Below are 23,902 nucleotides of genomic sequence, written 5' to 3' on the forward strand. Positions count from 1 at the left end.
ATTTCTCTTCCTTCTCTCACTGTTCTCTCACTAAGCCTTACCCTTCGCAAGTGCCGTGCTCTTTTTTATCTCTTACACCTCTTTGAATCTTAGCTGTTGCTCTCTCAACTCTTGTTTTGTGCAGGCTTGCTCCCGCAGCCAAGATGACTTCTGTGCCTGGATGTGGTGCCTTTGACGATGTCACACCAAGTACGTCATATATTCACGCTCATCATGGATATAAACACTCAACTGTCTTTCTTCTTTCTACAGATTCTCTTCACACTCGGCATCCAAACATCTCATGCAGAAAACTCCTTCCGAGCGTCCACCCCACGCATCATGCTCTCATTCTTAGACCTGCTCCATTCACTGAACCCCAAGTTGAAGAAGTTCCTATCCCGACCCTACTGCCAGGAAGCGTTCTTCTGCGTATCCTCACAACGCCACTCCATTCTTACAGGAGGCTCTGCTTGGAATTTTACAACCCTGCGAGATCTCATCAAAAACCATTTATTCCCGGCTCAAGTGCAATTGCCCGTGTGAGCCGGGTCGGTGACGATGCAACAATTTTGGAGGTTGGTCAACTAGTCTTCTTTGACTCAGTCATGAAAGGAAGAGATAGTCCAGAGACAGTTAAATTTTCTAATCCTGTATATCATGGGTTTTATCTTCATAGCAGCGAACTACTAGCCTCTAGCGGCTTCGCAGATGGCTCATATGCGGAGGTTATGAGGGCACCACTTGAGAACTGCTATCCATTGGATGAGGCTAAGCTTATGGGAGATCCGAGACAATGGGGCTTTGCATATACCCCAGAACAGCTCTGTGCGATTGCTACCTTCCTTCGACCTTTTGGTGGACTGTCTAGCATCGATGTAAAGGCCAGTGAAACAGTATTTATTTCTCCGGCCACTTCTCCAAACGGCGCTGCTGCCTGCATGGTAGCTTTGGCTATGGGTAATACATTACTTGGCTACCAAAGACACCCCTGGATGCTGAGGAGATTTGACTAGCTGAATATTAGGTGCCGATGTTGTAGCTTGGTCTCACGATGATGCGAAGCTCATGCATCTCAATCACATCCTATTATAGACTCACAACGGTTCTTGCGAAAGGATCCCCACGATAGCCTGGACAGGAAATTGTACAAAAGATAACCGTAACATTATTAGAAGGTTTGGTCCAATGGATGCGTTCCTCGACATTTCCCCTCCAGGAACTGGAGAATCTTTCCATCTCAAATCCGGCATTATGTCGCTCAGGCCTGGAGGCCAGGTGAGTCTGATGGGTGCATATGAAACCTTTGAGATCCCAAATCTCTTCGTCACGCGTTGCAATATCACATTGAAGTGAAACTGGACGTATGAGCGAAATGATATTCTCGCACTGATCAAGATGCTAGAGAAGGGGAATCTTCGCCTGAAAGAAGAAGACGGACGCTATGTTGTCGGCGAATTCGGGCTGGATCAATGGAGGGAGGCATTGACGGCGGCTAATCAGCTCACTGGCATTGGAGAGAGCGTGGTGTTTTCTTTCTAGGTACAATCTGGAGGATACATGTATTCAAGGATCTTAGTCTGGTTTGATTATTTGAATCTCAATGCTTATTGTCATATCTATCAACCACATACCAGTGAGGAGGAGTAGTTGCTTATAGTGGTATAATATATTCCACGGACCAAATTCTCGATTTGCTCAAGATTGAGAGCATTGTCACTTGCGTAGCTATAATTGATTCGTTAAGTATGTTGCATGTACATCGATGTAATTAACTACATAGTTAACTAGTTAAGAACATTGAAGTTGGTAGGGTAACCCCCTTGGCGGGGAAACGATCTGCGGAGAACACCGAAGTTCCCTCTCTTCTTGCTTTGGCATACAACGCTCCTTTCTCTCCTTTCTCTCCTTTCTTGATATCTTTATCTTTTTGATCTGTTTTTTCCAGGCTGGTCCTGTATAGGCTATATGAGCTAGTCTCATTCGCTTTCATCCCTCCCTTTATTACGCCGAGCATGCGCTTTTAGCTCGAGTTGCTGTGATCATCCAGACCTCGATCGCTACGCAGCACACCCCTCCTTACTACAGACATATGTCCTCGTGAAAACCGAGAATATGTCTCTTCTTCACAATGAAGAGTAAGTCGCGTCCGGGATTGCAGACCGCCCCGTCAAAGCGCCGCGGAAAGGTCTCCAAGGACTAACCCGAATATAGCTTTACAATCTGGCAATTACGCTCCTCATATCTCTCGACAATCAAAGATGGAATCGGGGACCGACTTATCAACGTCAATGACTCCGTCCTGAATACACCTGGCTTCCGTGCGGCGGGCTGGTCAACCGCCGCCGCGTACCCCAACACACACAGCTCCTCCCACCTGAAGCGCACTTACTCCCCACCCATTCCAACAACGGCGAACGTTTCGTCCGAATATTACAGGCTAGCAGAACGAAATGCAAAACCCCAGCGCCACGAATTGCAAGGTCTAGGCCTAGAAGACGGCGAGGATGATGGTGGTATGGTGACCGGCAAGAGCCATACAGACATGACTGCGCGGCGGAACCACGCACGCGGTGGAAAGAAGAAAACTCGACGGGAAAGGCAACAAGAGGTCCAGAGACAAGCGGAAGCAGAGGACGACGATAGCAGCGATCTGAGTGATGACAGCGACGACGATGGAGACAACGTTGGCAGGTTGGTGAATTATTGCGCGGTATTCTACTTTCCTATCTGACAAAGAACAGTGCTGTTGATCAGATCAAATTCGACAAGATGCCCATCCGCCGAGATCGAGCCGACTCCTCTCCAATACGTTCTGGGGAACCGAGGGAACGGCCAGAGGTGATGATCACATCTGCGTCAACACAAAACCTTGCAAGTCAATACCGCCAAGTAAAACCACGCCCCCGTCGAGACACAACTACTAGCAGTGATCTGTCCACGGATAACGAAACCGATCCCAGAGGCTACAAACAAGGACAAGTTCAATTCTCCGTGAGTGATCAGGTCGTCGAGTATTCGCGCAGACGGCGTGAGCGCACTGGCAGCCGAGGTGCAGAGAGCCTGGCCCTCGGGGAACTCCACGAGGAGGACGAGGATGAGGACTCCGGTGCCGAGTCTGTTGGGTCTGCAATTTCCTCCGATTTTGACAATACGGCTGGATCTGGCTCCTTGCTACTGGCAGGTGTGGCGGGCGGTTTGAATTTGTCCTCGCCCATGGCTATGATGAACAAGCTACCCTCTGGCACAGGGCCGCAGAATAATTCACCGCGCAAGCATCGTACTCCGGCTCCTGCATTGCAAGATCTTCCCCCGCCACGGCCTATCAGCATGTTACAGCCGGTCAGCTTATTAACCAGCCAGCTTACGTCCCGGAAGCGAGCACCGAGCAATCCAGTGGATAAATTCGTGGTGCTCTCTGGGCGAGGCCAGGACGACTCGTTGTACTTGAAGATCTACGTTCCATTTTCAAGCGACCCCGAAGACCCGCTAGATCTGCCACTTACACGCGAGTCTAAGCTTGCAGAACAGCCCGCACCGGTGACTGTTGCTGAGACGATTGGTCTTGCCCTATGGAAATACTCGGCGGATGCTCGCGGTCCAGCAATTAGTCGCGAAAATCTGACCGTGAACCGATGGACGCTACGGATGGTCGATGATGGCGAAGTTGAATATGACTTCCCAGCGCTTGGGCGGACTCTTCCAATGACGGATTTCACGTCAAACAACAACCAATCTGCCAAGTCCCGAGGACGGTCAAGGGGCAAGCCGTACGATGAATTCGCACTGGTTGAAGCATCGAAATCGGAGTTTGAGGAGAATGAACGCCTATATCCACAGTTTAGCTCAAGTATTGGGTCAGAGGAGGCGGATCAGCCGGCGAATCTTGCAGCGCCGGGGACTCAACCCGCTACACAGAATAAGACCCCTCAAACCACACCAGCCCGAGCAAACCCCATCCTAGGCCAGCCATTCTCGTCTGCCCTCAACCACAGCACTCTTACTCCTGCTGACCGCCCCGTGGTACCTATCTCGCATGCCACTCCCCGTCTCGGTGTTTCCAAGACATTGAAGATTCGCTTCATCAACATGGAGGCTTCCGCACATGTCATGACCATCAACACATCTACCGACAGCTACATAGCCGAGATCCTGGACTCCGTATGTAAACGATGGGGCCAGGATAAGGGCAACTACCTCTTAAAGGTGATGGGGTCGAACACAATTGCACCACTCGACCGCACAGTGGAGGCATTGGGCAGCATCACAGAACTTGATCTGGTGCGCCGTCGCTTCGGCGGCGGGCCCCTTGCACTCGGAACCTCACCAGGCAGCTCATCACCAAACGCGCCTTTGATGGTAGAAACCGCCGACCCGACAACCTCCAAGAAGAGTAAGAAGGAGGCCAAGAAGGGCGCCCAGCGCATGTTGCCCTCATCTTCTCAGAAACAAGACCATCTAGGCGGATATTACCGCCGATACCATGTGTTCCGCAAACAACCCATGTCTTTCACCGCATCCAACCACCGGATCCTCACGTTCGAAAATGATTACATGCATATCGTGCCCGGTGATACGGGCAAAACAGCCTCCGGCGGCAAGACCCGGTCGATCAGCTTCAGCGATGTGATCGGATCCAAGGTCAGCCGACGGCACCCCAAGAGCTTCCGGGTGATGATCGTGCGCGGCAATGATGCCACAGAGCAGAAGCGCTATGACTTTGAAGCAAGGAGTACCAATGAGGCTGTGGAGATCGTGGATGAGATCAAGAAGAACATGGCACATTATCGCATTTGATTATCTGCTCTTTCGGACATGGAGATTGCGTTTTGGGGGGGGGGGGGGGGGTGGGGGCTTGGACTTGGTGTTAGTAATGGCGTTGTACAGGCATTATTCAACAATGAACATTCAACATTCAATCAAGCTTTTCAGTTGCATTTCGATTTTAGTATGGATTCAACCAACAAGCAAGAAGTGAGGATGTTAGGGAAACTCAGCTGTCCGGATTATTATCGGTCCTGAGACCTCAAATATGACCTCAGTGTAAGTCGTTTGGTACTCGGCATGGATTGCCAAACCCCGAGTGGATTAGATATATAAATATCGATATCTCTTTCCTTTCCTCTTAGAATCTCCGATATCCGAGCGCGGGATAGTGTTTTCAATAAGAGCTATAATACCGTATTTAATAGTATTGTTGTACCGAAACAGAGCCTATACTTGTAAGATTGATATACTTCTCTAAATCTTGGGAATATCGGGTATCTAGAAGGATTACGACTACCGGAAGACCTAATTGAAACGATTACTATATAATAGATATAATAGATATAATATTTCTTTTATCTACTACATCCAGACGCTAGATCCTATCGAATAAGGAGGTACGACAAGGAGCTGTGAAATGCTAGATCATCCAGTCAAAGTCCCTCACCCATCTACGTTGCCTGTATGGCTCTACAAATTTTTGATACATAGTCAGGGCCTACAATCCTCTGCCTGATGATCATAAGGCTCTCAACGACCTAACTAAGCTCATCCCCTATTTATTCTGCTCTTTCTATAGTATATAAAAATCACACATAACCGCTGTACCGGACAAGTATTAATGCACATCTCACAATATTAAAAAAAAAAAAAAAAAAAAAAGAAAGAAAGAAAGAATGCGAATGGGAATAATGCGTTTATTCACATTCCTTTATTCCTTACGGATCCCTAGATCTGCCTCTGCTTATCATAAATCTGACAAAAATGCTGCTTATTTTCCGGTTTACGATACGATAGTGGTTGGCCGCATCGGCCGATCTGAGACAGAAACTCGACGACTAAGCTGTGATCGCTAGTTACGGATATCTGCGAGATTGGTTCCCTCGCCTGTTGTACCGATTTGGTCTGGTATAATATACAGGTTTCCCTGTTATAAGGTCTCTCCCGTGTTGATACTTTTCAATGTGCCTGAAAAGGCGATCTCGGTCTCCAAATGTCGCATCACATGTCATGCAAGTCGAATATGGATCAAGTTGCTCTGTGTAGTGTGCTGGTCTGGTGTATTTTTCGGGTTTCCCTGTGATAAGATCTCGCCCGTGTTGGAATTCCTCAATATGCTCGAACAGACTGTCTCTATCGTAGAATTCCTCCTCGCATGTTAGGCAGGTCAGGCGTGGGTCGACTTCTTGGGCTTGGTTTTCATAAGGTCTGATGTATCTCTCAGGTTTCCCTGTAACAAGATTCCGCCCATGTTGTAGCTGTTCGAGATGTTCGAACAAACTGTCTCGATCATCAAATCCTTCCCCGCAAGTCAAGCAAGTCAGTCGTGAATCCACGTGGCGATTCCAGTCATTCCGGATTCTTGACGTTATTTGCGCGTTTTTATTTGACCAAGTTTCAGAACTCGTGTCGGATGCGCCTTCATCTTCCTCGTTGTCCGCCTTGTATTCGACCATTCTGTAGTCCATTTGCTTCTGTGCAATCTTTTTGTCTTTCATGTCTCTAATTTCTTGGCTCATCTGCTCAATTTGACTCGCTTTCTGGTCGCGCTGGTCTTGAATCAGTTGGACATTCTCTCGATGGCTCTGAAGAATCCGCTCGACTTCTTCGAGATGGATGCGATTTTGATTTTGCTGGTCCGCTAATCGCTCCGCTTGCTGGCCTTGAAGTTGCTGGACCTCCTTCCGGTGGCTCTGAATAGATCGCGCCATTTCTTCATGATGCATGCGAGTTTGATTTTGCTGGTCCGCTAATCGCTCCTCTAGCTGTTGAATCTTCTTTTCGTGCATCCTCTCCATGCTGATCTTGAGCTCTTGAATCTCTGTGTCTCTGCGTTGGAGTTCTTTGGCCTGGTTTTCTTGGTCTTTCCGGAGAATTTCGCGCAGCTCCTGGTCCTTCTCTTCCTGAATCTCCTTGGCTCTTTCTTCTAACTCCTGTAGCATTTTCTCCCTTTCCTTTTGGAATTCGCCCTGCAACTCCAGACCGGCAGAAGTTTGATCCAGATCTTTGTGAGAGTCAACCATCTCAGTCTGAATTGCCAATTTCACATGCTGAGGTGGCTCGGTTGTATCAAGAGGGACGAAGTTCTGAATGGCGGCGATCGCAGAGTCATGGTTGTTCCAATGCCTCTGGACCCGGGCCCCCTTTTCAACAAAGTAGCCCCAGAACTTTTCGGTAGTCTTCAGAGTTTGCTCACGGGTATCACCATCAGAACCTTCTACCTTTTCCCAAAAGGTGGTGAGAAATATCACGTTCTTGACCCCTTCGGGCCCACATAGCTTTTTGAACATGACAAGATTTCGATGCGCACACCCACCCATACGATTGTCGGAGATGCGATGCAGGTACAAAATGCCACTCAACTGGATGTTCTGCTTGTAAGTCTTTGTCAGCCAGGTGGCGATCTCTTTGAGGATGTCGGTATCTTTGCGATCCGTATCATCGAAACCCGGAGTGTCGACAAGATAGACGTTGGCGCGCGGACTAAAATATGTGCAGCGATACATGTGAACTTCCTGTGTGCCTAGATTTAACAATCGGCATGCTGTTCTTCATGCATAGTCAATATGAGGATCACATTTAAGTCAAACTTACAAGATTGCAGAGCGCCGGGATCACTTATCGCAACTTTCACATCCGTGCAATGCGAGATAAACGTGCTCTTTCCAGCGCCTGTCATTCCCATGATCGCAATAAATATATTCGGCTCCTTGGCGTCCAAGGTCTCCTTTGAGACTTGTCCATTTAGTAGAAAGAATGGATCAGCATCGGGAGACGTAGATCTTCTCATGATTGCGCTTTAAAATCGAAGATAGGGTTCAGATGATAAGTTTTGATTTGAAATTAACTAAGACAAGTCTATATCGGGGAGCCTATGAGGCTTTATGAGCATGCTTAAAGAGCGCTTGTCACCAGGTCACCAGTTGGCGGTAATTACTAGTTAAGGTATAGGGGTTACCATGACCTGGTGACCTAGCAAGCAAAACGCCGTGGCTGATTGACAGACCACTGCTTTCCCAGTCAACTACCCGCCGCGTGGTCTCACGTCAGCACTGGAGAGTTGCTTACTCCTCACCTGGGCATGTTCCTCCTGAGATCGTATACCAGACACTTGCAAATTCTCGCTTCCCCTACTATATACAGGCCCCATTGGTGGTCTTTTTAACGCCACAGTTCTCAATTTTGGATTTTGCTTTCAGCTTCAGCGGCACCCTGCTATTTTTGGCGAAAGCCATCATGCAGACAAAATTAGTTGACGAATCATAATTTTTCTGCCTACTTTGCTCGAGCCTCAACATTCAATTATTGTAGCTTCGGCTAGCTGTTGACCGCAGCTCCTCGACGCTGAACCCACTCCTTGTGATCTATGATCTCACCAAAGGAAGCCTGATTTATGCAGCTGTAACGCCACGTAGAGGCTCCTGACTCTACACTGACCCCCTATTTTTGTTGCGAACAAAGCAATTTCCGTCGGGTTTGCTAAATATCCCCGAGAGCGGCGCACAGCCCGGCTACAGTCTTCCTCCGGGGAGTGGCAGTGGCGGAGCAGTCGCCGTTATATGTGTGGGTCAAATGTATGAAGAGGCCTGCTCAGACAAAAGGTGTTTCTTGATTGATGCAGTTCGGCGTCTATTTGGAAACCTGTTTAAAATCCATTCATCACCCAAGGCCATTTCAGTTTTAGCATGGACGAAATGGCACTGTACGTCATATAAATCCATTATTTGAATTTCTGTCTAACATTCTACAGATCTTCTGACTCCGCTGCGGGTTCAGCAGTGCTTGTAATGGGTATTACGGGTGTTGGAAAAAGCACCTTCATATCGAAGCTTGTAGGAAAGGATACTGGCATTGGCCATGGCTTGACATCGTGTGAGTACAGTTTGAAATCCCCCAACTAGCTATATTAACATACAATTCAGATACCCAGGGTGTTGAACTCCACAGCATGAGAATCAAAGACAGACCTCTGTATTTGGTGGATACACCTGGATTCAACGATACCTATCGTTCGGATTTTGAAATATTTGCAGAGATCACTTTCATTCTTTCTCAAATCTATCGGACAGGCATGAAAATAGCTGGCATTCTATATCTGCACCGTATCTCGGATAATAGAGTTTCAGGGACTGCTTTGAGAAACTTTAGGCTTCTGGAATATATGTGTGGTTTGGATGCTGCACCGCGGGTATTCCTGGTTACTACCATGTGGGACTCAAGAAATGAGGATTATTATGAGGCGGTGCTTCGAGAATCGCGATTGAGGTCGACAACACAGTTTTGGGGGCGATTTTGTCAACAAGGTAGTCAAACAAAGCGATGGCGCGGCGACGAGTTGTCCGCCCTCTCAATCGTCGATGCAGTAATTTCAGTGGGGGATGGGGAAGGCCACAAACCCCTTCTCATCCAGAGAGAGCTCGTTGACGAGGGAAAGTCGTTGAATCAAACGACCGCCGGGCTAGAGCTTATGTCGGAGTACATAACAGCGGAGAAAAGATTGTCGCAGGAAATAAGCTTGCTTCAATCAGACGCGTCAGTTTCTCAGGAGGATGCCAAGGGTAGTCTCTTGGAACTGAAAAAGGAGATACGGGAGATGAAGCATGCGCAAAGGAAGCTAAGAGTATCGACTCGAGAGATTTTCGCTGAAAGGGAACACTCTTATAGCCAAGTACTTGCACATATGCGCGATGAACAACAAAAGCTTGTTTTTGAGCTTCGAGAACAGAGGCGACAATACCAACGATTGCAAGATGAGATGAAAAGCAACGACCAGCTACTCAGAGACGAGCAATACTATTGGAGCCAGAAAAGAGTGAGCCTTGAACAAGAGGTACGAATGGGCCGACGTAGGAGAAAAAGCATCGACAAAGAATGCCAACAGATTGAAGAGGATGAATCGCTTCTAAACGAGCATTTGAGTGACTTCCAAAACGAAAATGAACACAGTATGTCACAGATGTCGCAAAATATGCTGCAATTGAGGAAGAGAGACGTGGCCAAACGCAACTTGCTCCCCTTTCTGGGAGTTCTAGCTGGAGTCGGCCTCACTGCAGCTGGCGCTGTGACAGGACTAATCCCCCTGGCGGGAGCTGGCGTGGGATTGACTGTTAGTAGCGCCAGTGAGATGAGACTATCCCGAAGGATCCAAAACGAGGGGCCATATGAAAACTATCACGGCTCCTTTGTATCAAACTCCTCCACGACAGCTTTCAACGGAGCTCAAATCTCGGACCTTGTCATGAGTGATAATAAGTAACATGGGGGCATATTTAGTCAATATGATAGTATCCTGTCTCATTACGGGGTTGACTTTTCTTCTCGACTTTCTTTCTTTGATCGCCATATCCAATCGCTTTAATACATTGAAGCCAAAGGGGTATGGCTATATAGCGTAGTTTCGGTGATTGCGACTGGGAATAGCAGCCAGGGTCGAAGACTAGATATTGAGGCTTTCATTGTTGCCATTGGGGATAAAGTGATGATAGTAGTAACTTATTCCGTCCAATGGGCGGAGGAATAGTCTGATCGTCTTAATATAGTTCTAGGTGAAAGTTCTTTCTATCATAGCAGAAAATAAACCAATACATATATATATTGACAATACGACCCACGCTGACACCAGATGGATGCCTAATAGTATGAACACGTTGGGAATGCTAGGTTTTTTCATTTTTTTTTTTTTCATTTTTTTCAAACAATACAATACTCAGTGTAATGACAGGGTTGTCCCGAGGTTCCTAAAGTAGACAAATCCGGAGATATAGGTAGGCAATCCATAACCTCAATCTGCGTCTCATCTAATGCCTGCCTAACAATAATCGCGGTATGTGGAGCGCGCATCACCAGTCTCATGACACATGTGACTAGTAACGGGCACTGACCCGTGACAGTACTCCCATGTCCCAAGACGAAAAAGGAAAGACAAAGCGCCTTAGGGCTCGTAAGCTAATTTACGTGATCACATCCCTTAGTCTTCTCTCCTCACAGCTACTTTTGACGAGGAGAAAGGGGATAAGATGGAGGAAGACCAACTAGGTGATGCATGGAGAAGGTTGACGAATCATTTCGCCAGGAGAATCGTTACATTGCAACAGCTGAGTATACGGACGCGAGCGGGACAGGTGTAGTGATATGATTTCCCCATGCAAAATGGGGAAATCATTGCCCAGGCGTCGAGAAAACCGAGCCCTGCTAAGACAAGGTATTCTGCAACAGACAGGGAACAGCTGTCGCCACTATTGGCTGCTCAGAAACTCCGTCCATTCCTGTACCGTCAGGGGGCTTGGGTTGAAGTGTACAACGATCACCTGCGTTTGACCTGGTCAACTACTAGCTGATTGCAGCACGTCCAGAAATATATTCTTCTCGCAAGGGCGATAGCATATTTAGCATCCATAGTACTGTAGAAGTGTAGTCATAAATATCTATGGGTAGTATATGTATTGAAAAGAATCTTGCACATAGCTAAAGGGTTAAAATGTATCATTACAGCTACTATGAACACGCTTGGCTCAATGTCTGGGCGTTTTACCCGGGTTTTGCTCACAACGAATATACCGTGGCGTATCATTAGTATTTGCACCCCAGTACTTCCGCTCCTGACCGCTCTTTGTATACCGCCTTCCTATTTCCACCCCCACAAACTAGTTAATTATACAGATTAGTTATTACCCCTATTCTCTATATTCTTTAATCCTTTACTACTTGTCAATCTAGCTGAGACTATGCCGCACCGTGTGGAAGAGGTTATTAAATATGAAGGCTGGCATACTAGCTACTAAGTAGATAGGAATTCAGGGGGTTTATACTGGCAGAAAAAATAGTGGGTCTTATGTACTGGGGTGCAAATACTAATGATCACTGACTGTAATAGCCCGACAGAACGCTTTGCTAGTTCCGGACTAGGGTGCCTGCCAGTTGTCTAGTGCAAAGTCAACTCATTAGCCATCATCTGCAGGACTTCGCACAATCCTCTGCATGGTTTCGACCTAACATCTGCACATCCTCGACGAATCGTGGTGACCGATGCTTGGTCATTGTAGGGTTAGCCTAGCGAGGAAGTCGTATATTTAAGCCCCCCCCCCAACTACTGTGAGCAATTACTTAGCGATTAGGTCAATTCCCATACGCATAACATTCCTACCAATCTACCTCCAATATTTCTACCCTCCCTTGGACTAGAGTCCGAGAAACAATACTCTCACGATCAGTGATCGCCTCTACTACATAATCATTTGGGCAATTTCCTTTCCAGGGTTATCAACACTTTCCCTGTGCATTATCCTATTACTCTACTTATTCCTTCTGACATATCGTCAAATCCATCGTATGTCATTTGTCTCCTCAAATTTTCTCATATATATATATATATTTATATATAACAATATCTCTTCTGCAGATTAGCCGCCATGAACCAGGATACTGCGCACACGTTCGTTGTCATTGGAGGATGTTCCAACTGCATGAGGGAGATAAAAGCGGTGGTGAACGCACCTTCAGTATCAGCAGCTCAAGGTATAAGTCTAGGCGCGAGCTGTACTGCATGTGTGGCTGGAACTCTCAGCTATATTATGAGCACAACTCAACACAACTGAACAAGGAGAAATTTTAAGAGATGTCAGAATATGGAGTGTGTACTGTTACGTGCCGTGGCAAATGTGCCGATATGAACACGAGTGGGAGTTGTTCGATAGGTTAGCTTAAGTGTTTGACGACGATGCGATGCGACGACTGGAGATTTTTATGCGATTGAATTCCGCTGGCCTGAGACATCAGGCATGACCGCAGGACGTAAGACTGCCTGATCGGACAGGAAGAAGGTGTTCAGAAGAGAAACTCTAGTTAGATACGTCTCTGTTTTTCTCTTCTTTTCTCTTCAGTCTGGATACTTTCGTTGAAATGCACAAGTTGGTTTGGTCTGCTTCCTGGCACGTAACATAGTGTCAAAGCTCATCTGTTCACTTTCTTCTTAATCGATAGCTGAGCGAAGGACATAATATCAACATATCCAAGCTACCTAGTTGATCTTACACCCTACCTTATCGGACTGACCCAATTCAAACCGATCTGAACCGAAACCTCCGAACGAGTGAGGCACAATGGCTTCGACCACGACGGGACATACTCGATCTAGTCGGTGCCAGGGAGAACGCCAACCATCTTTGACCGCCCGGGACGAGGAAGATACCGCAGAGATTTCAGTGGAGACTGCTGATGATCTGATTGAATGGATCCGGGCCGAGCCGGAGACTGCGCAGTAGAGCTCCGCAAAAGCCCATAAAGCCCATAGCCCGGCCCAACCCAACCCGCAAATGGGCAAGTCAGGGTACTCAATGATGTGCTCAGTTTTACTCAGTGATCAAAAAGTGGAAAGGGGTGAGTACTAAAACCGAAAGGGATAGATCTCGAGTGCCAGGCATTATCCGGTACATATGCACCTACGGACTAGAGAATATGATCTTACAGGAGTAACTTAGGTTTATTGGCGGTTTATATAGAAATTGCAGGCACCATAGGTGTTTTCATTATTATGGATGTATCAGGAATACCAGGAGTCACCAGAGATACTGAACGACTCGTCATGTTTATGCGGTCTTCAGCATCAAGCTCGTTTATGTATTAAGCTCAGTCTTCCGACGAGAACTTCTGATGCGGCAATGACCCAATTCTCTGCCGAAGATTGTCCCGTAAGTCCCTAGTCTGGGGAATATCCATACTATGCAGAGTACCTGTCTCCAATAGCGGTGATTATCTAGAACGAGCTTGCGTACCGGTATGATCTCATATATTGACGTTAGGTATAAGAATTTGATACAGTTCCATAACCATACACGTGGCCTACATCTGCGTGCTATATGACCCATAATCTATATCCCTGCATTAGAACATCTCCATGCTGCAGATCTTGTCTTTATACGACCCAAAAAAGAATATGCATTTTCCGATCTAAGTAAAACAGATCTCAACAACATCCTATGAAAGGTTTACCTCGATTATAGCTGAAATTATTTTTAAAAAAAAATCAGCAATTACTGGCTACGTATACACTTAAGAAATAAGACCAGCCTTGGTTGATTGGTTGGTCTTGTAGTTCATAGAGAGAGAGAAGCAAAACTAACTAGACGGAAATATTAGAGAGATCCCATCTAGATCAGATGAAATCTCATCGACTCTTGCTATATAAGGTAGGTCTTTCCTCCTCTTTCAATGTTCCCAATTCACATTCCAACTCCACAAACATCCCCAATCTCGACAACATAGCATCATGAACCTTTCCGGAACATATGACTCGACTGCTTTTCACAGCATCTCATCTCTTCATGATGCCAACAAGCACTTTCGAGACAACAACGGCCTTTCCTTTGTGGAAACGAAGTTGAAGTCTCTGATACTGCAACACGGTGTCGCAAATCTTTTCGGAGTCGCACTTGTTCATCGCCATTTCGACCTTGAAGAGGGAACTGTCCTTGTGGAGAAAGACATGGTCACAGCTCCTTGGAGCTGTGACAGTTCCTTCACGAAGCACGGTGGGAGAATTATCCCGACCGTTTGGTTCTGTAAGGGGGACAGACTCTATCCTTACGAATTCGGCTTTTTCCCGTACTCCAAGGTCACACCCCCAAAGCTGGAAGAACATGCGCCTTTTGTTGAGGCATTTTTTGATGCTGTCAAACTTCACGGGCTGGATAATTTCATCGGTCTCCGTCGTCTGTCTGGACATGAATCCACGGGAATGCTCGAGTGCACCGAGGGCAAAGTGAATATCATGTTTGCAAGCAACGAGGTTCGTTCAATTACGTATGTCTCTGCCTTGGTATATCACAAGTCTCATTCAAACAGGTCCCTGCTGAACTTCTTCGAACCGGAACTGACACAATGTGGTTTTTCGATGGTCAGCCACCATACCGCATGTATCGATGTGCCTGTACGAACGTAGGCAGTATATTGAACCCGAACCACAATCATATTGACCAGCCTTGAAGCACGCTAGAGGAAGCAACTCTACTGGTGAGTATAATCCTTTGGCCACGGGTTTCTTCTGTACTCATTATGAACTAGGTCGCTTGCTTTGTTGCTGGAAACCAATGCGCTGACACATTTGTGCTGTCACTCCTTACGTCTCACTTATTATCAATTTTTCATTTTTATTTCACTCAATCACTTTGTTGTTGATAGCTCCAGTCCTTTCCACTTAAATCAATGCTTAGCCATGTCCACGGACCATCATTTATCGTTCAAGAATAGGAATGTGGCATAGCGGTAGATTAATTGTCCTAACTTCTGCCAATATGAATAGGAATTCCAAGACAAATTGGTTGGTTTAATTAATTTAACCAATGGTGCACTCTGTACTCCGTAGATGCATTTAATTAATGGGTGGGTGTCCAAGCTCGGTGGATTTAAGCATTATGATTATATAAGGCTATATGTCGCGGCCCGAGAGGCCCCACCCGGGCAGGGACCCACTACCTAGGTACTATGTATGTGCTACCAACTGTAAGGTACCTCCTACCTCTCAGAGTCATGTACCTGATTCTTTGACCTCCCTCTCTCTCTACCAACTCACCTTCTTAAACACCATGATCACTTTCATTTCCCAGAAGTTCAAATATGGCAGACTCACTTGATCTGCTCTCTGAAGCTAGCCGCCTTCGCCTAGGAGTCCCATGCTCACTTGCTGACAAACCTCCTTGCCACGGCGGCACACACCGCGTATTCGAAGTTGTCTTCGAAGACTCCGTACGATGGGCTGCCCGAGTCAATGACGGTCCCGATAATTGGAAAAACGAACTGCGAACCTTTGAACAATTTCAGCATATCAAACAGCAACGCGCAGAGATCAAAGCGCCAAACCTTTTTGTGGAACCAGAGCACCCTGTGCTGTATTCAGAATGGGTCAGTGGCAAGCCGCTAGCAATCTGGAATTCCGAAATCCCTCTGGTTAAGCGTCAAAGGCTTTTAGATGATCTCGCAGACTTTCTGTTGCAACTATGGACTACTCCTGTTCCTCCCGCCTTTGCTGCAGAGCAAAATTGTCTGTACTCAGCCTGGCTCACGAAAAGCCTAGACCGAGGTCTTCGACGAACTCTCAATGGCACTGGTAAATGGGGCAATGCTATTGACTATCTGATCATGCGGTCGATGATCCCAAATTATGCTGCTGAGTTTGATAAATACGCTGGCATCGGCTTTGCCCATGGGGATCTGAATGCCAACAATATCATGAAAAGCGACGACTTCCACTTGACAGGGTAAGTGTAAAACGTCGCTTCTCTGCTCTATAATCTCATTCTAACAGACGGAATCAACTATAGGGTCATTGACTGGGATTGGATGTATGTGGCACCACTGCCAGCCATTATCCACCACCCTTGGTTCATAGCCGATATTCCTGGATGGAATAACAATGGTGTGGCAGAAGGCGAAAGCTTCAGAGAAGACCGTCTTTACCTTGAGGATTCTATCAAGAAGAAAGAGCTTTCACAACACTTGCCACCTATGGTGTCAACGTTACTGAGTGACTCTGGAAAGAGATTGTTTTTCCAATCAGCCTTCCACTTCAAATACCTCCATGAGAGTTTTGTCAAGATGCACTGTCCATGGACAGAAAAGAACATCAGGGCTGCGGGGTCACAGTTAGATACCGTACTTCGTTTGTATCCTGAGTTGGGAGATACAGAGGATGCACAGAAAGTTAAGAACCTGGTATGGGGAAACGAGGAAAGATGATGTCGGATAGAGTGCAGTCGGCCACGACCAGCTTAACGGAGACTAACTTGGTGCTTTTCCTTCAACACCTCAAACTTCTGTCGAAATCGTGATTTTCACCTACGAATGTCAGAAACACTCATTCCACATACATCGCACAACTCATCTTCTAACAAAGCGACGACTCTCCTCGTTCATGGCAGATTCTCCGAGGGCCAGGAGTAGGACGCTGTGTGGCCGCTTCTCGTCGCCTAGGGCCACCATATGCTAATTCCCGACCTCCCTGCCTACGGACGATCGCTTGAGACCAAACCTCCGGAAAATAACGACGCCCCTTGCCGTCTTGCAAGTGGATCATGGGCGGGGATTTACTAGATGGCTTCGAACCGATTCCTTGACTTGCTCTCATAGCTAGTTGACATTTACGGGGCATGTTTAATATCCTGTATTTCTATCACGTATGTCTCCATAATATTCGACAAATTGAATTGCTTTGCCATCGTCACATCGTCCCAACAAACTTAAAATCCAGGTGCTTCGAGCAAGGAATCTGAAAGTGCACAGTTGATCTTGAACAGCTCATTTTGGCGTAGGTATTCCTACTATCGGGTGTACTGAAGGTATACTCTAACTGTACACAGGCAAAACACACTGTGGGCATTAGGTTCCATTGGTAACTTTCAAAGTCTGAGAAACCCTACTCCTGATCGATATGGTAAGAATGACGAATCACCCCAAACCTTATACTCATGAAGCTTGCGTTGAATTCTTCATTAGAGAACCTCACCTCAACGACTGCCGAGGTCAGCGATTCAGTCGTGTCAAATTACTCGGACTCCCCCGACGTCGAATGCTTCGAGGCACTTCCCGCTGACACATTCGAAGCCATCGGGTTATCGACCAGAGCTATTCGAAGGATCATAGAACAACAGAAAGGACTTCCTATTGAGGTGGTGAAATACCTACGTTTCAGGGATGTCCCACCATCCATTGCGGGAAAGATTTCTTCGAGCTCTACTCAACAGATGTTCAACCACAGCACTCAATCCATGATCGTAAACCTCGTGACTGGGTCTCATCAAACAGCTTCGCACGACCTGTTTCTTTCAGTGAGGCGTGTGGGCCTCGGATGCGTATCGAAAGTATGCAGATGCAGCATGGTGGCTCACCAGCTCCCAGGGGGCAGGTCAAGCTTGTGGTCATTGTTTCTATCAATCGAAAGGTTCCCAAGATCACGTTTGAGACTGTTGTTTTAGACCAAGTGGTAAATTCCTTACACAAATGGCCCTACGTGCCAACTGTGCGACAGTCGATTACGACATCCCGTCCACTAAATCAACCTGATGCATATATCAGTGTCTATTCAGCAGTACCTCTGACTATCAGGTTGGAAGAGTTGTTTTGTCGGCAACCAGCTCTGTCCGAGCATGACATCGATATCTCGATTGATCGGTTGAAGAAGATCTCAGCTACGTCTGGAACGAGCAAGAACTATAAATTTTCGGTTTTACACATTGTACTCTTAGCTTAGCTCTGTTCACTTCCTCAAAGAAGGACACAATTAAATTTAAAGTTGATAGACTATTCTTGTTAGTATACAAATTAATAACCAACTATGTAGTCGCCTGTATAAGCCGTGGAGTGGAGATAAGATGACTAAGGCACGTTATCTCCGCGCTTTCCAGATCGGAGCTCATTTATCATTTTTTGACATTCCCCTGATGCTTCTACTCAACTCCAAAACAATGAGATCCGCCGATTGGAACCGCTTCGTCAACTGAAATATATTCGCAATGGAATCCCCTAACCCCACACCGACTGAGGGGCCTGGGACATCCCACCCTCCAGAGCACCCTCAACCCACCAAACCTGCCGAGGACTCCAAAGAATCTCACGACCCCAACCCCGCTCCAAAAGAACACACTCGCACAAGTCACAGCCGGGCATTCCGATTCAAAGATGGCAGCCGCCCCCATCGAAAACGAACCCACCGTCACAGATCACGGACACGAGACAGCGAACCCTCCAAGCGACGCCATCGCGAGGAGAAGCAACCCGAGCCTACAGCCGAAGATCCCTTCGGTTCAACCAGAGACACATTCCGAGAATCGCTATTCGACGCCCTCGGCGACGACGAAGGCGCCGCATACTGGGAATCCGTCTACGGCCAGCCAATCCACAATTACCGCGTACCGGAAGTTCAACGGGGCCCGGAGGGCGAGCTGGAGCAAATGACCGAGGAAGAATACGTTGAATATGTCCGTCGACGGATGTGGGAGCGGACACGGGAAGGCATGCTTGCGGAACAGGAGCGTCTGCGTGCCGAGCGACAGCAGAGAAGGAAGGAGGAGGCTCAGCGCAATGCGCAGTCTGGGAGGGAGGAGTTTGAGCGCGCAATGGATGAGAGTTTACGACGAGGCGCGGAGCGCAAGAAAGCTAAGGTTGAGTGGGGTGGGCCGTGGGCTGAGTATTTGGAGAGCTGGGAGGCTATCGGGAAGGCTGTGGAGGGGTCTAGTACTACTAAGTCGCTGCGCAATTTGATTTTCTGGCCTGTTCGTTCGGGGAAGAGGGTTGATGTTTGGCCGAAGGCTGTTGAGGAGTTTATGCGTCATGCTCCGGCGCCGGCGGAGTTACTGAGCACGCTTAAGGCAGAGCGCATTCGGTGGCATCCTGATAAGATTCAGCATCGGTATGGTGCGTTGGGGATTGATGATGTTGTGATGCGCAGTGTCACGGAGGTCTTTCAGATTGTGGATCGCTTGTGGAATGAGGAGAGAGAACGGCAGAAGTAATGAGGTGGCGTCTTGATTTTTTACTTGTACTATATACCATTGATACCCCGAGCATCATGCTGCATACTATAGAGCTTTCTTTTTGAATGATCATGACTTTAATTCATTTCAAGGATGAACAGAAAAGAAAACAATAACTATTGTAGATCAGAATAAAAAGAAGAGCTTCAAACAGGCTATGTATGCAAGATCCCTTTCGTCAGACAGAAACTGGGGCAAACCCAGAGACCAACTTGAATCGCACAGAAGAAAGGATTAAATTCTGCGCCTTGCCAAATGTCCAATGTCCATACAACATAAATTTAGAAACGCGATGACCGGGCCTTGGTCCGGTAGACCGTCCAGCCAAAGTAACCACCGACAATAACGGCGAAGAACAGAACGGTCTTGAAGAGGAACCAAGACCAGCTACTCTTCTCCTTGACAGGCTTGGAGGAGGGGCGAACACGGCCCTTGGACCGGTCTTCCGTGGTCTTGCCCTTGTTGTTATTGTTGCGGTTAAGGGAGTATAGGTTGTCAGCCTTGAGGGAGATAATGTCGTGGTTGTCGCTCAGCTCGCCGGTCTCGGCGGAGAGGCCCAAGTATGCGACGGAGGGGATGGCGATGTTGGAATCCTCAGCGGAAAGATTGAAGCACTCGGTCCACGTATCTTCGCTCTTGTACTGCAGCTCCAGGGACAAAGACTTGTCCTGGAAGTAGGTAAGGCGGGCTTTGGTGGGGACGGGGGCGCTGCGGAGACCACGAGCCTGTGGACAGTTAGAGGTATATCCAAGAGAAAAAAAATCTGCTAGTCAATTTAACTCACAGAGCAACCGGCTAGCTCGTTCGCCTTGCCATCATGCGCCTGGTCGTAGGTGGTCTGCCCGTCACCCATCATGGCCATGACGTAAGGGAACGAGACACCGGGGCGATTGTTCTTATAGGTATCGAAGAAAATACCGAGACCCTCGAATCTATCCGTCGAACCGAAGACAGGACCCTGCGTGGCACGCTCCTTGGTGAGCCAGAGCGCAAATCCATCACCATGCAAATTGCCGGAGCCGTGGATCTCGAACTCGAGCTCAATCTAGTAGAGATATACGTGAGCCTTTGGCGCAAAATTTGATTCGCGGGGATAGTGTATTTACCTGCCAATTGGTTGCGGTCAGAGGCACGCGGGAAGAGATCCATCCTTGCTGCGATGGCCGGTCAGCCGTGAGGCGGACGTATCTGAACACAAAGACGAAAATCAGCATTGGCGGTCATGAAAAATTCTGCCTGAACGCCAGAGTATCCTTACTTGTCAGCGCGGATTACTGTATCTCCTCCGAAGTCGAACCAGCGGCTTTGGAAATCCGAATCGAGGTATGGCTGTTAATGGCGGTCAATACTGATATTCCTCCTCGGAGCACGAGCTATGCATAGTCTGTTTCCGGAAGTCGCAGACAAGCTGGGCTCAGGATATAATCATACCGGAGAGAGGCTGTGGGTGCGAAGCTAACAGACGTCCAAAGTCAGTACCTTGGCATAGGATCGAGTCAACATTGAGCACATACGGGGATGCTTTTGATATTTGGGTCGTCATAGGCATTCACGGGTAAGGCGACCAGGCCCGCGAAGCAGAGAAGTGACAAAAGAGACGGAAGACGCATTGTGGAATCGTATTAGGGCTCAATGGAGGGGAACCCAGAATGTTTCAAGGATAGACTGGAGGTTGGATGAACGGGGCACGGTGTCGCCAGGACCCGAAAACCCAGGGAGTAGGAAAGAAGAGAAGAGGCCGTGAAAAAAAAAGTCGAGTAAATTCGACAACAAAGAGTGAATAGGCGAAGTTCTTGAGGCGCGGAGACAAGGAGGTGAAGTATACAGCTTGTTATGCTAAGGTGTCCACATCGGATGTGGCGCAGCAAACCCACCAGCCACAGCCCTGCACCTCAGATCCTGAAGTCCGCCGACTTTCTTCGATTCGATCCCATTCAACCCCATCTCATTTACACCTTTTCCACCCATCTCACTCCTTCATAATGTCGTCGCTTTTCGGTTCCGGCTCCGCCGCTCCCATTCAGACCTCCGAGGAGATCAAGGCAGCTGTCATGCGCCAGCTCCAGCAGGAGGCCGCCATGTCCAACGCCCGCTCCCTGATCGGAGTACGTCACCACCCTTGATATCCAAATCCGGCAACGAACTAACAACAACCCCAGAAAATCAACAAGCACTGCTTCAAGGCCTGCGTCCCCACCCCCGGTACCTCGCTCTCGGCCAAGGAGAACACCTGCCTGTCTAGCTGCATGGAGAAGTACATCGCCATGTGGAACACCACAAGCAAGACCTACATTGCCCGTGTCGGCGTGGAGACCAAGCGTATGGGTGGTCAGGACGCTGCTGCCATTGCCTCCATGGCTACCGGCATGCCCGAGGGCGGCAGCGGAATCCTGGGCTAAATCCGATCCATCCTCGAATCGGAAGAAAGCAAGGAAGATGAAGGACGAAACAAGAAGCAAAAGACACACAGACACACAGACCTCTGTGAATGAACTACTGTACGATAGAAGCGGCCTGGTAGCCCGTGTATAATATGGGCGTGGCTTTTTGTGCCCCAGTGGTTGGGAGAGATTGGGAATAAAACAGGGTTCACGACGAATCCATTTGTACATCGAGCAGGCAATTGAAAGAGATATTAAAAAAAAAACACAAAAATTCGATTGTAATTGCTAAGAAAAATGATGTGCATATAGAAAAATATGGGATTTTCATATAATGGCGCCTGGTTTTTCACGACTCCTCCCGGGGTCAATCAGTTCCGGCCCTCCCCCAGAGGACTTTTCGTCGCGTCATAAAATCATACAAGCACCTTAGAAGTCGGGGAAAAGGTGGCCATATCTGGAACGAGTTAGTCAGGTGTGCGGATGGCGGGGAGACAAGTACATACGGATCTTCTCCTTCCTGGCCATAGTGCTCTGTCTCTTCCGGATACTTGTCGTATTGGCTTGCATCGCCTTGTCCACCGCGAATGGGTGGGATATATGGCGCGTCAATATCCTTACGAGCTAGTCGGTCCCAAGTGACCTCGGCGAACCAGGCATGGTTCTTGACATCACTCGGGCCACCGTGCAAGTTGCCGAGGCGCTTGGTGAGGTCGGATGTGATCAACTGAGAGAGTAGATCGACCGCGTCGGCGTGCAAGTATGGAGGATACTTGACTTTGCCGCGTAGGATATTCTCATAGATCTTGACTGGAGATCCACTGTCCCAGAAAGGAGTGAATCCACACAGCATTTCAAAGATTAAGATTCCCAATGACCACCTTGGGACAGTTAGAAACAATTCGACGGAAGCATTGAAAGCAAGCTTACCAGTCAACTGATTTGTTGTATCCCTTGGAAGAGACCACCTCGGGTGCTAGGTAGTCGGGGGTACCACAAAGTGTCCAAGTAATATCCGGCACATCTTTAGCAAATCCAAAATCCGTGATCTTCAGGTGACCATGACGATCCAAAAGAAGGTTTTCTGGCTTCAAATCACGATAGATGATTTGATGTGCGTGTAAATACTCCAGCGCTAGGGTAACCTCCGCGGCATAGAATTTGGCCACCGGATTCGGGAATCGCTAATGACAGATGAGTTCTTTGTTTCACACACACACAAGACCGAAGGAAGTGGTCATGGATCACTCACTTGTGACTTGCGCAGGAGACTGAACAATTCACCTCCCTCCACAAAGTCCATGACCATATAGAGGTTTCGGGAGTCCTGCCAAGTTCCCCACAATGTAACGAGGAATGGATGGCGGACCCGATTTAGCATGCGGCGCTCGTCATTTGTATGCTCAATTTGCTTCATCTTGACCACCTGGGCCTTCTTCAACACTTTCATCGCATAGAAGCGATGATTGTGGTTAGACTGCACCAGGTGGACACGGCCGAAGCTCCCCGTTCCCAAAGTGCGCTGAAGCTCAAAGTCCTCCTGAGAGTACTTCCCCTTTGTAACGCGCTCCTGCTTCGGCTGCTCCTGGTTTATAATATGGTCGATACTGGCGGCATTTTCGTGTGTACCTGTAGCCGTACCCGTATGCTGGGGCGAAGCGTGTGAAGCGGGTTGCATGGATGCGCCTGAACCGTCGTGGTTCTGAGAATCTGGCTTCCCTAGATCTTGCGAATCCTTCGTTCGCCTCTTCTTCAGTAAACCTCCTAGACTCGGCATAGAGAGAAGATTAGACAGGCTTTGGGGCCATTGGGGGGAGGGGGGTGATGGGGGGAAGAAAGCTGGAATGGGAGGTCCGGATTAAGTGGGGAGGGGCAGCGGCCAGAATGACGCATTGATCTTTCATTATGCATTTTACACTTGATACACCTGAACATCACTATTAAGCTAATATATCCTACTTAGAAGTCTATTATGTTGGTCGATTGGGTCGATTTTAGTCTCTAGTAGAATTTATTTATCTATTAATCTGATCT

General features: G+C 47.8%; 11 protein-coding genes across 11 annotated transcripts; 8 read left to right on the top strand and 3 right to left on the bottom strand.

The window, feature by feature from the left end:
- Nucleotides 1–143: 143 nt before the first annotated feature.
- Nucleotides 144–995, top strand: N7455_011226 (putative isopropanol dehydrogenase; the record flags this gene model as incomplete). Its single annotated transcript, XM_040958888.2, has 2 exons — nt 144–189; nt 253–995. 2 exons carry the CDS (start codon nt 144–146, stop codon nt 993–995), a joined length of 789 nt encoding a protein of 262 aa, XP_040810702.2.
- An 846-nt stretch (nt 996–1,841) lies between these two features.
- On the top strand, nt 1,842–4,776 carry N7455_011227 (Sin1 family protein; the record flags this gene model as incomplete). Its single annotated transcript, XM_040958842.2, has 3 exons — nt 1,842–2,117; nt 2,194–2,673; nt 2,724–4,776. Exons 1-3 carry the CDS (start codon nt 2,095–2,097, stop codon nt 4,774–4,776), a joined length of 2,556 nt encoding a protein of 851 aa, XP_040810621.2. The 5' UTR covers nt 1,842–2,094.
- A 1,046-nt stretch (nt 4,777–5,822) lies between these two features.
- On the bottom strand, nt 5,823–7,756 carry N7455_011228 (GTPase domain-containing protein; the record flags this gene model as incomplete). The annotated part of the gene is made up of 2 exons (XM_040958864.2): nt 5,823–7,489; nt 7,561–7,756. The coding sequence occupies 2 exons, from the start codon at nt 7,754–7,756 to the stop codon at nt 5,823–5,825; spliced, it is 1,863 nt and encodes a 620-aa protein (XP_040810641.2).
- Nucleotides 7,757–8,651: 895 nt separating this feature from the next.
- Nucleotides 8,652–10,222, top strand: N7455_011229 (GTPase domain-containing protein; the record flags this gene model as incomplete). The annotated part of the gene is made up of 3 exons (XM_040958926.2): nt 8,652–8,668; nt 8,717–8,838; nt 8,889–10,222. 3 exons carry the CDS (start codon nt 8,652–8,654, stop codon nt 10,220–10,222), a joined length of 1,473 nt encoding a protein of 490 aa, XP_040810692.2.
- A 641-nt stretch (nt 10,223–10,863) lies between these two features.
- N7455_011230 (uncharacterized protein) lies at nt 10,864–11,093 on the top strand (the record flags this gene model as incomplete). The annotated part of the gene is made up of 2 exons (XM_065606616.1): nt 10,864–10,906; nt 10,954–11,093. The coding sequence occupies 2 exons, from the start codon at nt 10,864–10,866 to the stop codon at nt 11,091–11,093; spliced, it is 183 nt and encodes a 60-aa protein (XP_065459782.1).
- A 3,137-nt stretch (nt 11,094–14,230) lies between these two features.
- On the top strand, nt 14,231–14,946 carry N7455_011231 (uncharacterized protein; the record flags this gene model as incomplete). The annotated part of the gene is made up of 2 exons (XM_040958857.2): nt 14,231–14,749; nt 14,806–14,946. 2 exons carry the CDS (start codon nt 14,231–14,233, stop codon nt 14,944–14,946), a joined length of 660 nt encoding a protein of 219 aa, XP_040810731.2.
- A 630-nt stretch (nt 14,947–15,576) lies between these two features.
- N7455_011232 (uncharacterized protein) lies at nt 15,577–16,695 on the top strand (the record flags this gene model as incomplete). Its single annotated transcript, XM_040958943.2, has 2 exons — nt 15,577–16,217; nt 16,281–16,695. 2 exons carry the CDS (start codon nt 15,577–15,579, stop codon nt 16,693–16,695), a joined length of 1,056 nt encoding a protein of 351 aa, XP_040810663.2.
- A 1,772-nt stretch (nt 16,696–18,467) lies between these two features.
- N7455_011233 (uncharacterized protein) lies at nt 18,468–19,466 on the top strand (the record flags this gene model as incomplete). Its single annotated transcript, XM_040958894.2, has 1 exon — nt 18,468–19,466. One exon carries the CDS (start codon nt 18,468–18,470, stop codon nt 19,464–19,466), a length of 999 nt encoding a protein of 332 aa, XP_040810697.2.
- A 302-nt stretch (nt 19,467–19,768) lies between these two features.
- Nucleotides 19,769–21,097, bottom strand: N7455_011234 (legume-like lectin family protein; the record flags this gene model as incomplete). The annotated part of the gene is made up of 6 exons (XM_040958907.2): nt 19,769–20,212; nt 20,272–20,532; nt 20,594–20,675; nt 20,746–20,816; nt 20,919–20,942; nt 21,002–21,097. The coding sequence occupies 6 exons, from the start codon at nt 21,095–21,097 to the stop codon at nt 19,769–19,771; spliced, it is 978 nt and encodes a 325-aa protein (XP_040810660.2).
- A 372-nt stretch (nt 21,098–21,469) lies between these two features.
- tim13 (protein translocase subunit TIM13) lies at nt 21,470–21,886 on the top strand (the record flags this gene model as incomplete). Its single annotated transcript, XM_040958823.2, has 2 exons — nt 21,470–21,592; nt 21,647–21,886. 2 exons carry the CDS (start codon nt 21,470–21,472, stop codon nt 21,884–21,886), a joined length of 363 nt encoding a protein of 120 aa, XP_040810681.2.
- A 254-nt stretch (nt 21,887–22,140) lies between these two features.
- Nucleotides 22,141–23,645, bottom strand: pkaC (cAMP-dependent protein kinase catalytic subunit pkaC; the record flags this gene model as incomplete). Its single annotated transcript, XM_040958836.2, has 4 exons — nt 22,141–22,325; nt 22,375–22,749; nt 22,799–23,052; nt 23,121–23,645. 4 exons carry the CDS (start codon nt 23,643–23,645, stop codon nt 22,298–22,300), a joined length of 1,182 nt encoding a protein of 393 aa, XP_040810690.1. The 3' UTR covers nt 22,141–22,297.
- Nucleotides 23,646–23,902: the final 257 nt, after the last annotated feature.

This window comes from Penicillium solitum, assembly GCF_028829755.1.
Source record: "Penicillium solitum strain IBT 25940 chromosome Unknown utg000009l_segment0_segment0, whole genome shotgun sequence".
Classification (NCBI taxonomy): domain Eukaryota; kingdom Fungi; phylum Ascomycota; class Eurotiomycetes; order Eurotiales; family Aspergillaceae; genus Penicillium; species Penicillium solitum.